At 35.0% G+C, this 18772-nt stretch overlaps 2 protein-coding genes across 2 annotated transcripts; both read right to left on the minus strand.

The window, feature by feature from the left end:
- Positions 1-614: 614 nt before the first annotated feature.
- Positions 615-3022, minus strand: LOC148236695 (uncharacterized). The gene has a single exon (XM_088182548.1). The coding sequence runs from the start codon at positions 2796-2798 to the stop codon at positions 855-857; it is 1944 nt and encodes a 647-aa protein (XP_088038674.1). The 5' UTR covers positions 2799-3022; the 3' UTR covers positions 615-854.
- A 3780-nt stretch (positions 3023-6802) lies between these two features.
- LOC148236696 (uncharacterized) lies at positions 6803-17594 on the minus strand. The gene is made up of 2 exons (XM_088182831.1): positions 15054-17594; positions 6803-8832 (listed from the first exon to the last, which is right to left on the minus strand). Exons 1-2 carry the CDS (start codon positions 17575-17577, stop codon positions 7151-7153), a joined length of 4206 nt encoding a protein of 1401 aa, XP_088038957.1. The 5' UTR covers positions 17578-17594; the 3' UTR covers positions 6803-7150.
- Positions 17595-18772: the final 1178 nt, after the last annotated feature.

Genomic DNA, 18772 nt, shown 5'->3' on the forward strand with positions numbered 1-18772 from the left:
CCAAAACTGAAATTCTTCGAGAATTGTTCAATTGTTAACAGCACACCGAACCCAAGCTTTGAAATATTAGTTTAACTGTCAAAAACGAACGCCAAAACATTTTTTTTATTAAAAAATGAGCACTTATTGATTTAAAGTAAGAAAACAATATTTTCAAAAGCCTTGCCGTTAAAAAATCGAATCACATTTCAGAACTTAGCACATTTAAATTATTATAAATAACATGTTGAACAAATAGTGGTGGCATTGAAGGTCTTTACAATGAATAAGCATTTGAATACATTTCATGGGCTTTGTTCTAACATAATTATACAATATAATTAATGAGCGTGAATTTGTGATATGACTGTTTTTTTAAAAACTTTAAAAAACAAAATAAAATAGCTAGATTTCACCTTTATCACTAGTTTAAGCAAATTTGCTATCTTTAGAAATGTCCTTGGATAATATTTTTTAATAGAAAGCAAAAACTCGTATTATAAATTATCAACAATTACACGTTTCATGTCGGATTTATTTTTTGGTGTTATCATTTCACTTGAACTTAAATTTGAACTTATATCTAACTTTTATTGCGCAGCATTAAAATCGTACTTGTAAATAATACTCGAACAAAAAATATTAATTTATTTATTTATCAAAATTTATACATCTATTATATAACATAAATAATACGTTTACATTTACTTAACTAAATATTCGATTTAATTAATGATAAATTTATATATATTTTATACATTAAATTTGACATTTTTTGCTATTCATATCTCAATGTCAAACCGTTATATAAATATTTACAATTTACATGCTATATACGTATTTGCATTGGTTTTTACAACTGTGCAAACACGTATTTATATCGCCGTTGTAGTTTCGACGGTTTCAGTGTTTTTTTCATTATCCGGAATTGCAGTGGTTGACACGGGTGTATCAGATATTCCTAATACTTCTAATGGAACTGCTTTCATAGTTGTAGTTGTACTGACTGGAACATTTGTAGAATTTGTATTATCGATTACAGTCGCAACTGTTGTGGACTCTAGGGAAATAGTCGATGTTGTGTTGTTTGTCTCTGTAACAGTTTCAGTTGTATTCTGGGAAGGTTGTACAGTTGTAGTGGTGTTGCTTTCTTCTGCTATAGTCGGTAGCTGAGTAGTCGAAGATGGGAAGATCGTTTCTGATTTATATATATCATCATTCTCAGCAGCGGCTCCCAAAGGAATAACAGATAGAGGCGGAGCTGGAAATAGAGCTAAGGGTGCTTCTTGTGTTATGTTTTTAGGACGCTCTGCTGCTTTCTTATACAAATATTCGCAAGGTATCTCCGTCTTTTCGATTTTGTTGTCCTTCATCATTGAAATCGCACATGTTGACTTCCACGTTTCTTTTGGAGTGTTTAATATGGGATCGTCTTTGAAATCTGTGGTCGATCCGAACGTATTGGCTATCTCACATGGGATATTGGTTTTAGTTATAGATCCATCGGTGTTGTAAGTCGTCAAAGAGCAATCTCTATAGCCGCCATCTCTTCTATTGTTATAATTGTTATAGTTACCTCCATAATTCTGGTTATTTCCGTAGCCATTATAATTATCGTGATGGTAATGATGCGTGTGGCCGCTATGCCTAGCCATGTTCCAAATCGCTAGACCTGTCAATAGATCGTTGTTTGAAGATGAATAAGTGTGGGTGTGTTGATAGACTGGTACAAATACTGGACCGGTTTGATAGTGAGGAGCTGCTGCTCCTCCAAAACCATATCCACCACTATATGTGTTATATGAAGCCGGATGAGCATAAGCTGGTTGGTATTGAGGTTGTTGAGGCACACCCGAGTACGTTCCAGATGCATGTTGAGCAGTGATTCCACCGCTATGGTATCCCGGTTGAGTTGGATAAGGTTTCACCACACTTGTTCCAGAGATTCCACTATGCGAAGGATACGTATTCTGTGGTGTAATTTGAGCTGGAATTATAGGTTGCTTGTGAGCGTTGTTGAAACTCGATCCGCCACTAGTCGCTGGATACGTATGCTGTGGTGTGATGGATCCAGATGGATATTTTGGCGCTGTAGATCCGGAGAAACCAGAGTTGGCTGGATAAGTGTGTTGTGGCGATGGATATTTTGCCGAAATAGATCCAGAAAAGCCTGTGCTTACTGGATAGGAGTGCGAAGTTCCCGATTGGCCTACTCCAGAGGGATACAAATGACTTCCAGTGCCAAAGGCTCCATTGTTAGTGTTGGCTGGGTAAGTGTGTTGTGGCGTTATTTGCGATGGATATTTCGGTGCAGTAGATCCAGAAAAGCCGGTATTTGTTGGATAGGAGTGTGAAGTTCCCGATAGTCCTCCTCCAGATGGATATGCATGACTTCCAGTGCCAGAGACTCCACTGTTAACGGGATATGAATGCGTGGCGCTAATTCTATCTAAGCCAGAATTACCAGAACTTGAAGGATACGTGTGCCTGGAACCACCACCAGCCGCTATACTAGCACCGGCACCGGCACTTGCTCCTTGATAAATCGTAGAACTTGGTCTATTTCCCATTGTCCATCCATAATTACTCGGCGAGGCTGGCGCCGAAGGATGATAACTTGTCCCATGAGAACTGGTATGAGAAGTATGAGAAGTATAGGAAGGTTTGGAATAACTATGAGAGCTGTATCCACCACCGCCTCTGCTACCACCCCTGCTACCACCGCCACCCCTGCTACCACCACCACTCGATCTTCCGGCATAGATGAATCCTCTATCTATGGTGGTGCACAGCAGGAACAGGAAAAGAAGTCTCTTCATATTGTGTATTGCAAGTCAGCACTGGTGTAAATGTGAAGCGAAACAACGCTCGCCAATGTCGGCTAGTCAATAATGAAAACGTTTATCGTAAGCCTCTTTTATTTGTCTTCAAATATAAATAATTGCACGATAACCTTTCAACCATTGTGTCATTTGGTAAACACACATATTTATGGAATGTGATTACAATAATTTGCCAATTATATTACCATGAATCTGGTTTGTTAAATGTTTTTTTTTTAATATTATTATTAGATTTCATTCAAGATTGCATTATAAAAATAAGATTAAATATGTATCGTATAGTTGTCTTTCACGCGGGTCAATGATCGATTTCAGTAGTATTTCCCGAATAATTTAAATTGTGTACGATTTTAACACAGCGATAAAATAAGAGATGTGGGAAATATGAAAAATATGATATATGCTCTAATTATGGATATTAAAGTAAACAGGAAAAATATAACTTATAACAGTTATTCAATCGTCTATAGAATTCAAGATAAGTACAGATACTTATTAAGTGCATGGATTTTCCCATCTAGTTATATTTACATTAATGTGGAGCTCAATAGCATTGTACAGTTTAATACTACAAAATATACGTGATTTTTATAATTTATAATTATTATTGTTATCAGTAGGAAATGTATTGCGGCTTATATTTTAATGTTTTCAACGAATCTAATTTAAGATGCGGTGTAATTAAAATAAAAATAAACGTATTCGAAAACGATAAGAGGTGGTGTATTCGAGTAGAGGTGGTGTATCTTGTTTTTAAATTTTTCTATGTATTTGCCGAAACTCTTGCTTTCATATTAAGCAGATTAAATCTTTTGATACGTTAAAATAAAAATACATATATTAATATGTACTCATATCACTGTTCTTGCCTATGAAGTCTAGAACTTCTCTGGCAATGACCATCCGTCGGCTCATTACTGTGCATCGAGATATTGACATTTTCTAGTGCACATATGGGGATTTGGTTCAGTTCGTACGGGATAATGAACAGCTGTGTCTGTCCTTTTATCATGTATGTATTTAAAAAAATAATATATTTTATGCTTTTGGCCATCATCATGCATTGGATTAACCTGTCAGGTCACAATGGACTTAATTTTAATAAAAAATATGTATATATATAAATATACATTTAAAAATGAATGAATTTTATATATGGATAAAAATATTGCTACTTGTTAATTAGCACGGCGCCACGTAAAAATATGATTGTTACGAAACGTCCACTTGCTGTTCAAACCCAAACCTAACCTAAACAAATATAATAATAATATAATGGTTAATTCGTTTATGTGAAGTATGGGTTTAAACAGCACAAGAATCGCAGTCAGGAGTAACAATTATTGATTTTTGAGCGTGACGCCGTGCTAACTAATTTTTAATGTCTTTTTGAATTTTAATAAAATATAGTGAATATTTTTATAATACTAAATTTATTATCGCCCAAAATTTTGTGAATGATTATATATTATATAATATAGACGACACATTACTTACGTACGAACACTTCTTAATTTACATTGATAATGTAAAAAAATCTTAAATAATATTATATTTTTCTATTAATTATCTAATATTATTGTATATTTTTTTGTAAAGATATGCTTGTTATTATTATATCCGGATTCAAAGTAACAAAATATTTTTTAATTAATTATTTATATATACATTTTTTACATGAAATTCGAATATGAATCAAAATTTTTACTAAAATAGATAACACATTTATATTTTTTTCGTCACACAGATAAAAAAAACTATTGATATGTAAAATTATAGTTCGGTGATTATCGCGCAAACGAATATATATATATATATATATATATATATATATATATATATATATATATATATATATATATATATATATATATATATATATATATATATATATATATATATATATATATATATATATATATATATATATATATATATATATATGGATTTTTAGATTTTTGCGAGTATAATTATTTTTTAAATCTCGGGATTCATCGCGATTTATGCTTACTTGTATTCTATATTTCGGCCGTGATTTTCCGGCCATGATCACGGCCGAAATATAGAATACAAGTAAGCATAAATCGCGATGAATCTCGAGATTTAAAATATATATATATATATATATATATATATATATATATATATATATATATATATATATATATATATATATATATATATATATGGTTAATATTTCTAGGAGTCGGATTACTCCACGTACTTTTTTGATTCCGTGTGGAATCATGGTCCCTACGTTTCGGCCAGATTCGCCCGGCCATCCTCAGGGGAAAATTGAGAATATGAACATCCGGTGTGGGCAAAGCCCAGCATGTGGTTGTTCAGATCTCAATTTTCCCCTGAGGATGGCCGGGCGAATCTGGCCGAAACGTAGGGACCATGATTCCACACGGAATCAAAAAAGTACGCGGAGTAATCCGACTCCTAGAAATATTAACCAAATATTTCTCCGCGAAAACGCATTCAACCACACATATATATATATATATATATATATATATATATATATATATATATATATATATATATATATATATATATATATATATATATATATATATATATATATATATATATATATATATATATATATATATATATATATATATATATATATATATATATATATATATATATATATATATATATATATATATATATATATATATATATATATATATATATATATATATATATTTAAAAATCTAATTAAAATAAAACATAGAAAAAAGCAAAAAATCATATAAAATTAAAATTATTTGATACGAACCGGACCAGCTCCTCGTAGCTGACATAAACATATCAATGTATATGTATATATATAAATACATACAATGATAAATAACTTTAAGCTGATTGAACGATTTTAGATATTTAAATTAATAAAAGTGAAATTTATAGTAAAAATATACAAAAAAGCTAAGTTAACCATTATTAAAATATTTTATTCCACTCTTTACTTATAATAAATTATCATAAGTGTTGGGCTACGTACTATTTATTAAAATTATTAAAATGGAAATTTGCTATTTATATATTTTTTAAGTAATAAGTGAGATGTTTTTGTTATTTTTAAAATTTAAAATAGTACTAGCAAATTTTTTTTCAATTAACAATAATTTTTAAGTTTTTAATAAAATTATATTTTTATATATACATAATTAAAGGTACATATTAGTTGTAAAAGTATTTAATAAGAAATAAATATGTACAAAGATTTAATACTAGAAATAGATAAAAATTAAGGAAATGTAGGTATAAAAAAATGGATACGGCCAGGGAAATGTAAGGAGATATGAATTTGTATAATAATATTCCTAGGACCCACTAAGAAATAAATTATAATTTAAAGTCTTTTTTTCTGTTTATTTTTTTATTTTCTGGTTATGTTATATATTATAATATATGTATGCTTAGTTAAAAAATACCTATATTAAGCTAAATAAATGAATAAAATAAATAATAATATTATGATATTTAATACAAATATAATTAATTTAAAGCAGATTTAGCTGACTTATGAATTTTTAAATATAAAAAAATTGTTGAAAAATTGTGAATGTTTTAAAAACCCTTAATAAAAAAAATATTTCACCCTTAACTTTAAGCGTTACACAAGGATCATCGCGTTTATATACATATTGATGTATGTACGTATTTAATTAATTTTAAGCAAATTTGTTAGTACTAGATTATTTATTTTATTTTTTTTTAAGAAACGCTCATAATATGTTTTACACAATCTAGAATCTAAAATTTGGCTTTAAAATAATCAATTAATAAGTCATATAAATGTCAATTAATAGAGCATAAAAATACACTTATAAATATAAATGAGGAAAATAATAATCATACATACCTTATGACTGAGATTCCACAGATAAATCTAGTTATCTTATCTTTGTGACAAAAATCTTGTACTTTGTAATTCATATTTAGAAATAAATAAAACGATTCAATTTGTTTTAAACAATTAATACGTATATTTAAAGTGATATGTACAAATACAAACACAATAGTGAAAATAATATCATAAAATCATGCATATAGGAATGATACTTATTTATACAAATAATATCAAAAATTAAAATTACGATTAATAATACTTATTGTTATAATTAATAATACTTTTCATTTATTACAGTGACGTCAGTGAGTCGTGACGTTTTTTTCTTGTGTTTTTTTGTTGTTGTCAACTTTCACTACAACTCGAGGAACTGAACTAAACTGTAAACGATGGAATTATCTAGTACAAAATGACGCGTTAGAAACTCGGAGAAACTAACGATGATTCATTGATTTCGATGTTATTCCGCTGCTTTTGTAGTGTTGATGACGGTCGTCATATCATCAGAATTTGTCGTTGTTTCGTTCGCCTCTGTTGTCGTAGACGTAGTTGGCTTCACGGTCGTCGTGGTATTAGCCTCGACCGTCGTACTACTTAGCGGTATCACATCCAAGGTAATTCCGACTGGATTCGGCCCTGGAGCGATTCTGCAATTACTTGAATCAGCTGGCTGCAGCTCCTCGGTCAAAACGGGCGGTGTACAATTTTGATTCTGCTGCAACGGCTGAGCTTCTCCGTTCCCTTCTGTTATGTTTTTAGGCGCATTCTTCGATAATTCGGCGCAAGGCATCTTGACCTTCATCTCAGTATCGTTTTTGAATATCATAGTCAATAAGCAGTTCAATCCGTCTTTATTATCCTCGGCTGCTTTATTTAGACTTTTGACAGTTTCAGCGTTCGAGGCGAAGGATGATACTATTACGCAAGGGATGAGTGTCACGTCGGTGTTCTCGCCGCTGGTTATAGTTAACGTGCAATTGGATAAGTGCTCCAATATGGGATCGATTGGTAATTCCGGTTCATCTCGATTGTTATTGTTGTTATTATTATTGTTACCTCCTCCGCCTGTTGAGGCGTTGTTATAATAATAATTATTGGTAGTTTTTGAGCCGGATCGCGCTAGATTCCAAACTGCAAGACCGGCTAGGATGGCTCCGAATGTGTTTCCGCTGAAGAAGCTCGATTTTTTCTGGTAACCATAGCCTCCCATACCTCCGTATCCACCGAAGCCTCCCATGTTTCCGTATCCTGGGAAACCACCGCCATAACCGCCATGATTTGGTTGGCCGTAAGGAGAAGGAGGTCCTCCGAATCCTCCATGGGGTTGATTATAACCACCGGGTTGCTGATTATACCCGCCGGGTTGCTGATTGTACCCACCTTGCTGCTGATTATAACCACCGTGTTGTTGATTGGGTGAATATGCGGGAGGATTGCCTTGATGGCTAGGATTCGATTGAGAGTACGGCGGCGGGTTATTGCCAGGTTGAGCTTGAGATGCTCCTGCCTTGTTTGTTCCTGATAATCCTGAGCTGGCAGGATAAGCGTGCTGTTGATTCGCATTACTTGCAGGATATGCGTGTTGTTGTGTGCCACCACTAGCAGGATATGCGTGTGATCCTGCAGTCTGAGTGCCCGATAGACCGCCACTAGCAGCAGGATATGCATGCGCTTGAGAGCCGCCTGATAGACCAGTGTTAGAACCGGGATATGCAGGTTGATTTTGAGAACCGCCTGATAAGCCGCTGTTAGAAGCAGGATATGCGGGTTGATTTTGAGAGCCACTTGGTTTATTCTGGGCGCCTGATAATCCGCCGCTCGATGCAGGATACGCATGAGATTGAGGAGCTTCTTTCTTGGGCACGTTCCATCCTATAGAGTCCTGCTTAGGCGGCGCAGGCTGCTTCTTAGCCGGAGCAGAATTGTACCCCGGATAACTGAGGCTAGCCAATCCACTATTACTCGAATCTGACGAGGCAGGTCTCCTGGAGTTGGTTGATGTTTTGCGACTTCCTCCTGATTTGCGACGAGCTTCCGTCACAGTCGAAAGGGCGAACGCGAGCAGGCACACCACAAGGACCCCGCGTAACTTCATGATTAACACTGAGTTTAGGGCCACCGACGATCGACACGATTGTGATTAATGGGATAATAGACTCAATTTTCTATTTGAACATATTTAAGTGACGTCGGCCAGCCGCGGCGAACAATGGACGACTCTGCCACCTCCAAGTCGCGTTTGTGTGGCACAGCAGAGGTCACGCGCCGGTGATGTGCTCACTCTACCGTCAATCAGTGAATTGTCGGTCAACAAATGTTGTTCACTTCTTAGAATTTCGTTTAGCACCAGAGTCGTCTGATGCTGCGAAGAGATGGCGGGCGATTTATATAACGGACGCCGAAACGAGACTGCTAAATTTAAACGAAAAATGTTTGTAAAAAAGTGGCAACGTTGACGTAGGAACAGTCGTATATTACACTATATACGTATAAAGGTATAAGAGGAAAATCAGGTTTGTCTGCGATAACGTTTCACAATACATGATGAGGATAACTTGTGTATCTTCTAATATTGACGCATTTTGCTAGTAAGCTGCTTCCTGATATTTATTATACAATGACGTAAATTCGGTTAATCTGACATGGTAATAAATAATCAATATTATTAGGATATTTACATTAACATAATATAAAAATATACTAAATTTCTATACTTTCGTAATATTTTGTTGTAATAAGTCAATGACTATTACTGTAAAGACCTGGACTTGAATCCATTTAGACTATTGTTTTACAATTGAAAACCTTATATAAAAAGTGTCATGTTCACTTTTTAAAATAAGTTTTGTAGTCGAAATGGATTGTGCTGGCCATCTGTGAAAAATCGTAAAACACCATTTATAAACAATTTCGAATAAAAAGTTTTATATTCCTCGTTTTTGTTAAATGCGAGTTGGTCACAGATACAATAAATTAATTTAAATTTATTTATGTATTTAAATTTAATTAAAACCATTGTAACCTAACAGGTTACCCCAATGCGTCACGATGGTCGTAATCAAGAATTGTATTATTTTAATACACAAAAATATATGTAATTAAAATAATACAAGAAGCAAACAAAAAAATCATAAAATATCAAAATTAAATGATAAGAACCAGACCAGCTCCTCATAGCTGACATTAAACAGGTCAATGTACAATGCCAGCGTATTACGGAGCCGGATGGCGTCAGCCATAAGCGTGCTAGCCCCAACGATCATCAAAAGAGGACGCGATCGTGGTTCTCGAAAACGTGCTGGAACCCAAAACTGAAATTTCTCGAAAATATCTGTATTGTCGACGGCATTTTTCAGTAGTTTGAAGAAATGCTTAGCGATATACAACTTTCTGCGAGAACAAAGCGTATCCCAACACTCCTAAAAAAAGGCTCTGGTATATAAGAAGGGATAATAAGTAAATATCCTTTTATAAATGTATTTTAAAAACATTTTTTGAATCCATAATTATAGATCCCGATTCAAGAATGTTACGAACTAAGGTCGCGAATAACTGACGGATCGTTAAATTGTTCCTCATAACAAAGTCAAGCATCTTGGAAGACTTATCACAGAACCTCCAATTGCTCCTAAAAGTGATTTCGAGATCTTTAGTGGAAGTTTCTCTAGTCAAAATGTTTCAAGATTTTCTTGTCTGGAGGAAGAGAGGAAAAATTACAGTTTAAGCGGAAGTTTTTTAATCAGAAAATCTTCCGCCGAGGACTTGGGAGTGATGTTCGAGCAAGGATGGAGATTTAGTATGCACATCGACAAAGTTTACGATAATCCGTCGAGGATACTGTTTCGTTATGCGGAGTGCATTAACAATGTATTTCCGATTCGCATTCAGCACGAAACGTTAGTTCCAGCGTCCTCGAATATGGTCATATTGTCTGTAATCATAGCAAAGCGAAGTTCATCTTGTTATTAGACAGGATTTTGAAGAAAATTATCCTTTAGCCCTTTTTATACATACAAGAAATAAAAGGAGCGGAACATTGCCTTCAAAAGCACCCATTTTCTATGTAATACTTTCACAATAAACATTATTATTCAAAGGGACAGATTCTAGTTTTTTGAGCTACAAAGTACGCAATAATTTTCAAATTATTAGTAACTTTATTGATTTTTGAAGGTTTAAAAAATATGAGACATAGAAGGAAATATTCAAAGTAAATTAGTAGCAGTAAATTTAAGTATTCGATCTGAATGTTCAAATCGAATACCTAAGGAAGAACACAAAAAAATAACGAAAAATCAACTACAGCACTAGCTGAATTATATAAATTTTAATCGATAATTTGACAATTAGATTTAATGCGGGAAAATAAATAAATAATACATTTAGTTTCATGTGGTTATTCCTAAAAAAATCTAGAAAAAACAATCTCGAATCTATCCCGAAAATATTTTTAAGATTTTAGTAAAATCATATCGGAATACATTTTCACCAGTAGATATATATTTTACTAGTGAAAATATAGTTTGTCTGACTTTTCCATATGTAGTAATAATTATTTACATGCAATGTAAAAAAATTTTTTTTTTTAATTTTTTGTTATATGTTATATATATTTACCAGGAAAGTCCAAATACATATTAACCGATAGATATATATTTCTACTAGCGAAAATATAAATTAACTGATGCTGCTCTAAAATGTCTATGAAGCTCAATTTGACAGTTGCGAAACGTTCATTTGCTGTTCAAACGCAAACCTAACCGAATGAAAGTTCTAAAACTACAACAGTTTCAAAACTATCATTAGGTCAAGTCCAAATTACAAACTAAGACAACTCATCTCTCAGAGAAAAACAAGCGGAAGACATCGTATCTCACATATTGCTCCACAGTTTGTCTGCATTTCGATATTACACAATGTTTTTAAAATATGTTAGTTATCCTTACCGATATTAATATGAATTTCTAATATAAGAGGGCTGATTAAAGTATATTCCAACCAAATTTTGGGCAATAGGATAGCGCAAAAACAATTATCACTTCTCAGAAGTCAAAAATTCACGTCAAAAGCAATAAAATCGTGTCGACGACGTCGCAGTGGGAACGCTCGTTACCGAGCGTTCCCACTGCGACGTCGTCGACACGATTTTATTGCTTTTGACGTGAATTTTTGACTTCTGAGAAGAGATAATTGTTTTTTGCGCTCTTCTATTGGTCAAAATTCGGTTGAGATGTGCTTCATTCGATTCACTGTTAATTTTATACTAAAAACTCTAATATATATACGATTGATAATTGAGCGTTTTCACCACGATGGCACGATTTTAATGCCTTTGACCTGGACTGGAAATTCAATATATGCCAACACTGAGCAGCAAAACTCGACTAATTATTATGAGTAGATATTTTTAATATTCAAATAAAATATTCCGCTTAAAATATGATTTTATAACTCCTTACACTACATAATAGTGTAAAGAGTCACTAAACGATGTGAATTATTAACACAAAAAATATACTAAATGCAATTTTAGAAAGTGAAATTTGTGGGTAATATTTAGAAAGTAATATATATGGGTAAAATTTCTAACAATGATTTTAATGGATTAAAAACATGATTGTAAAAGTAACATATTAATTTAAAATGATCAGGATAGGAATAGCGTAGTTTGTAAGATCTAGACTGGTAACATAGAGGTCGCAGGTTCGAGCCATGGCAGCAGAATTTTTATTTATTAAAAACCGGCCATAGCTGCAAAGTGACATCTATTGATAATAAATTAAAATACATATAAGATAATAATGATAATAATTCATAATTATTTATATAGATGTCACTGATTCCTAAATTAAAAAGTCTGATGGTTAAAACTTAATTGTAGGTATTCATTATGTCTGATTGAATTACCCATTTGGTACAGATTTGACCTTGTGTAACGCATTGGGCATAGGCCTGTCAGATTAAATTGCAAGATGTAAAAAAATAATAAAAAACGGCTAATAAGGATATATATAAATATTATCCATTTTTATTTCCCATAAAATTCCTACAATGTTTGCTGGGATATGATTCCCTCGAGTCATTTCAATGGGTGTACTTAGAAAAGCATTTTCTCAAGCTGCTGGTAGGGAATTTACACATTTTTTTGTGTTACCTAATTATTAAATTATTATTTAAAGCACTGCATGTAACAACATGATTATTGGATAACTCCCTAATAATCACAGATATTAACTATTAAACATCGATATTTTTTCATGAGATTAGGAACACTAATCCAACAAAATGTGATTTATCGGAAACACATTTTGGAAAAATTATCCTGCTCAACAGGAAAATTATCAATTGACGCATTAAAATTGACAGTTACGCTTACATAAAAAATATAAACAGTTTTTCGTCGATTGTTATCATACTATGATACATAGTAACAGAAACCTATGTTACTCCACGAAACTAAAAGTAAATATTGTATACAAATAAATGTATTTACTTATGTGCTTTGCGATAAACTCAACCCTTCGACGAGACTAATTATATTATATAACAGTTGTTAACTTGCCAATTAATTATTTAATATATCCTTTAATATTACAACATTATGATAGCATTATCGTAGTTTGTGGTAAAATATTTTAATGGTAGCAATTTAATAATATAATAAGTAATTTGTAGCATTTGTTCCAAATATTTTGATCGAATCATATTTAACATTTACTATTGATTTTTAAAATCCTAAGCATCCGGATGGTTATATTTTTTTCAATAGCACAGTTATACATTTATATAGAATTGCGCGTAATTTTATTCGAATTGAGTTCTTATCATGAAATAGGTATGATAAGCACCTTTAAATCCTTCTACTATCCGTTTACGTTTGGGAAGGAAGTACAAATAATGTGCGAATATTTATATAGCAGTACTTGAAAAATTCGTCATTCGATTTGCTGATAAATCAGAACGAAGTTGTCTTTGTCGAAGTTTAACGAAGCTATATACTACACATCATGAAGATCTTCAATTTTTTACTTATTGTTTTTGTACTTCTTAACATCTCCTTCGTCCAATCAAAGAGGTGGTTTTTGAGACCGGTAAAAGATATTATTCCGAATGAGGTCGAACAAACATTTACGGAAAATGTTATCGACGTGAACGTGAGTTTTTTTTACTTGTTTTAAATTTATTTATTTGTAGACCCAACAGTTTGATCCCAATGTGCCTTGCACATTGGCGTCGCATATAAAAGATAATAAAAATATAATATAATAAAAGGTTGTTATTAAGGCCATTGATACACAACGATATCTGGATATATTATAATAATAATTATATATTTATTTAAAATTTGTCAGCTTCTTTTGAGCCAAAATTAAATGTATGTAAATACTATGCAGGACCTAGCTTGATTTTAATTAATCATTACGGAGTGCATCCGTGAGATTAGGAAAAGCTAGGAAAATCTAATCTTTGATAGTCGTTTGAAAATATAATTAAATAATAGTCACTAATTCAAAAATTATAAAAACATTAGGTTTCAAATGGGTACCAAACCCAAATCTTTTAGGTGTCATTGATTCCACTACTGATCTATCATGATAGTTTTTTTCGATATAACACGATTTTAAAAATACTCATATGTATCAAAATATGATAAAAATTCAACTTTTAATTTTGATTTTCAGAAAATGAGACGTTTTATTTGTCTTAATATGATTTTTTATAATTGTGTTACATTAACCGATATCTGATTGTCTGTTATAGTTTGAGAACGGCTGAATAATTATAGTATTATTTGTTGAGTTTGTTTATATGCTACAAGATAATTTTTTCATGGTTTATTCATGAAAAAATAGTTTTAATTGTTATATAATAATATTAAAGTTTATAATAATTGTGTGAATGTCGTAACATTATCATCCTATTCTATTATTCTTGATTTTATTGGCTTTAAAATTCAATACTTATTACAATACAATTTGTTCTTCTTCCAAGGTCCAAGAAACGTCCACAGAAAAAATTAATGTGGTAGAAAACGTCAACAACGGCATCATTCGTGTACCTCCAACAGAAAATTGTCCAGATGGCTTTAGAAAAGATGTGTTAGGAAAGTGCAGAAAAATCTGGTTCGATTAAGCCATACAAAAAATGCCAGTGATTGATTTGAACATAAATAAAACATATATGTATGATAATCGATGCTTATTTATTTTTTTAAATATATAAATGTACAAAAAAATAATTTAAATAAATAGTTAAAAACTAAACATTTATTGAGTTATCCTTATCGTTAGCCAAAATGTCTATGTCCGTGTCTATCTTGTGTGCCGGGATTGAAAAAAAATCTCTAATTTATGTTTATTGACTGTTCATCGCTTCTCCGTGAACGGCTTTGTCGCTATCTGAAGCTGCTGCTTTGTCTTCATTTTCTGATGCTCTCTGCTTATCGTGCTCATCAGCCAATGGTTTTTTGTCGCTTTCTGCGTTCGCTGATTCTCTGTAAGAGGAGCTTGAGTAAGCGTCAGTTCCTAGTTTACTGTCGCCTCCGTAACCACCCGATGAACCTCCGTACGATGAACCACCTTCATAGCCCTTCGATGGCGCCGGACTGGAATATCCGCCTCCATAGCTAGGTTTCGATGGTGCTGGTTTACCTCCATATGACGGAGCCGAAGGTTGTCCGTAGCTAGGTGAAGACGAGCCATAAGAACCCGATGGTGCTGGTTTACCTCCATATGACGGAGCCGAGGGTTGTCCATAGCTAGGTGAAGACGAGCCATAAGAAGAACCCGATGGTGCTGAGGATCCGTATGATGATCCGGAGGCACCTCCGTAAGGTTTGGATGGTGCTCCATAAGATGGAGCAGGTGCTGAACCTCCATATGATGGCGCCGGAGCCGAACCTCCATATGATGGCGCTGGAGCTGAACCTCCATAAGATGGCGCCGGAGCTGAACCTCCATAAGATGGAGCAGGTGCTGAGCCTCCATAAGATGGTGCAGGAGCAGAGCCTCCATATGAGGGAGCTGGTGCTGAGCCTCCGTAAGATGGAGCGGGCGCTGAACCTCCATAAGATGGAGCGGGAGCGGATCCGCCGTAAGATGGTGCTGGTGCTGAACTTCCATAAGATTTCGAAGGTCCCGCAGGAGCTGAGCCTCCATAGGATGGAGCTGGAGCCGAACCACCATAAGATACAACAGGTGCTGAGCCACCATAAGATGGTGGATGTGCGGATCCTCCATAAGATGGAGCGGGTGCGGATGCGCTATAAGATGGAGCAGGAGCAGAACCCCCATAAGATGGAGCGGATCCCCCATAAGATGGAGCTGGAGCTGAGCCTCCATACATAGGAGCAGAACCTCCATACGCAGGAGCAGAACCTCCATACGAAGGAGCATAACCTCCATACGCAGGCGCAGGCGCGCTGTAAGCGGGTGCTGGGGCACTATATACAGGAGCGGGAGCACTGTATGCAGGAGCTGGTCCATATACAGGAGCATGTGCATATGCAGGAGCTGGTGCACTATATGCTGGCATTGGGTCGCTCTTTCCTGCACTTATTGTTGGTTGACAGCTGAATAAAAATGGAATTCCGCAGCCACTCGGTGCTGCATACGGTACGGGTGCACCGTACGAGGGAGCTGCATAAGATGGTTCTGGTTTAGCTTGTCCGTAAGATGGTGCCGATTTACCATATTCGTAAGAGGGTGCCGGTGCTGAATATCCTCCTGTGCTCTTTCCGTATGACGCATAGCTTTTCTTTGGTTTGTAATTGGCATGCGGGAGCATGTTTGGTACGGATGGCAGAGCATCATAAGACGGTTCTGGATCATATGCCGAACGCGCCATGACGTTTTCTTCGTCATCTGCAGCCTCTAGGGCTTCTGTTGCTCTATAGTGAGAAGCTGAAGCCGGTTTTCCGCCATATCCTCCAGACCCAGAATAAACAGCCGTAGCTCCATGTCCTGAGCTAGAAGCACCATAACCACCACCACCTCCAGAAGCACCGCCGTAACCTTTCTTGCCTCCTGCAGCTGCTCCTCCGTAGCCACCTGAACCGCCTCCATATCCTGCTTTAGTAGCCCCGCCACCATAGCCGGCTTTGGAACCTCCGTAGCCGCCGGCTCCGTAACCTCCACCTCCACCAGCTCCACCTCCGTAGCCTCCAGAACTAGCTTCGTGACCACCATAACCTCCAGCTCCACCGCCTCCACCAGCACTTCCTCCGTAGCCACCAGAACTTCCTCCATAGCCTCCAGCTCCACCGCCTTTACCGCCTCCGTAGCCTCCGGCACCGCCACCGTAACCTCCAGATGCACCTCCTCCGTAACCTCCAGATCCACCGCTCTTGCCTCCTCCATAGCCGCCAGCACCGCCGCCGTAGCCTCCAGATGCTCCTGCACCGCCTCCGTATCCTTCCGCGCCAGAACCACCTTCGTAGCCTCCAGCTGAACCGCCTCCGTAACCGCCGTGTCCGCCTCCATAGCCACCGGATCCGCCTGCGCCGCCTCCGTATCCTCCACTCATATGTCCACCGGATCCTCCAGAACCTCCGTATCCTCCAGCGCCGCCTCCATAGCCGCCGGCAGCACCGCCGGCGTAGCCTCCGCCGCAGCCGCCGTAGCCTCCGGCGTGCATGGCACAAGGATTAGCGCCTCCATAGTGTGATTTCTTCGATCTGGAGTTCTCGTCTTCTTCGTCCGTTCCTTTGCTGACTACGTCGGTTTCCTCGGCAGTCTCATTCGGTTCGTCATTTTTGGTGTCTACGAGGATAACCTCTTCGACAGACTTGTCCTCTGTGCTCTCTGCCGAAACTTTCTTCAGCGGAGACTCCTCGGCGAAAGCCACTTGGAGGCAAAGGAACGCCAGCAAGACCACCTTAATCTGCATGATTGCAGATTGTTAATGGCTAGCGGGCGAATGGCTTATTGCTCTTGGGGGCGGTCTTTTTATACCCTATTTTGGTTCACTCAGCAATAATGCAATAGCAAGTGAGGCGCGACCGAATAGTTCATAGATAAAAAATATGCAATTAATAATCTAATTAATTAACACAGTTCTATGGATCATTAATATATTTTTTCGATAGTGTTGAAGTTTTATAAATGCAAAAATGTATTTCAAACGAACATAAAGCATGTGCATAAAATTTCAAACAACAAAAATTCTGATCATAGATAATCAATATACATACGTATGTATACTTAAGAATACGTAAATATGTATAAAAAATATGTAAATATAATTATATATTTTTTTTTTAAATTTATTTATCATGTTTTAAACTTAAAAAAATTATTTATCATGTTTTTACAATTATTTTAGTAATCTACATTGGTATGATACACTAACATTTCCTATAATTTTTACTTAAAAATAATGAAAAATAAATTAAAATGGAATTAAAAGCAAAATATATATGACAAGCAAACAATCACATATATTCAGAATTTTTGCTGTGCGCAATTTTTGATTGCGCAATAATCCATTTTCTCCTCAGCTGTATGCTGTTTTGTTTTAAAAAGTATCTTATTAGATTTTGTGAGAAAAAAATTGAAAATTATCGCTGCACGGTATCTTAATATAATTTTCTTTTCTGGTCAAATTATTATATCTAAACGAAATATAATGTAAGTTTTGGTAACGTACATTGTATCTAGAAGTAAGCAGCTTTAAATATTTCTATTTTGTTTAATGTTTAACACTACCAATTTAAAATAACAGGACATTCGTGTTCGTTAAAAGCTTAATTTGCACAATTGTATTTTTTTAAAAGTCGGGTTTATACAAATGATTGCGTAACTGAGCCCATTTACAGTCAAAGCGCTTGCAAAAAAGACGGTAGCTACCCGAACAATGCAACGGTCGGTGCCAAATAGAAAAGAATGCGTTACATATCTCGACATGTACTGGGTTTTAGAGTAACTACAAAATGCACATCAATTTGGTGGAAATGCTGAAAAATAAAGCAAAACTAAATAATTTACCACAGCAAAAACCCAATGGCTTTAATAACATATTCAAAACATTCCTACCTGTTATATGGAAATATAATTAAAGAGCATGGATGTCTAAAATCATTTTT

This window comes from Plectrocnemia conspersa, unplaced genomic scaffold (genome assembly GCF_051122295.1).
Source record: "Plectrocnemia conspersa isolate PC_06_02 unplaced genomic scaffold, ASM5112229v1 ptg000003l, whole genome shotgun sequence".
Lineage (NCBI taxonomy): Eukaryota > Metazoa > Arthropoda > Insecta > Trichoptera > Polycentropodidae > Plectrocnemia > Plectrocnemia conspersa.

What these genes read in the sequence shown, in the direction of transcription:
- LOC148236695 (XM_088182548.1), bottom strand. Translation starts at nt 2,798, where the DNA reads ATGAAGAGACTTCTTTTCCTGTTCCTGCTGTGCACCACCATAGATAGA.
- LOC148236696 (XM_088182831.1), bottom strand. Translation starts at nt 17,577, where the DNA reads ATGCAGATTAAGGTGGTCTTGCTGGCGTTCCTTTGCCTCCAAGTGGCT. An exon ending in TCACGGAGAAGCGATGAACA is followed by an intron (nt 8,833 to 15,053) that starts GTCAATAAACAT and finishes TATTATCCCATT; the next exon opens with AATCACAATCGTGTCGATCG.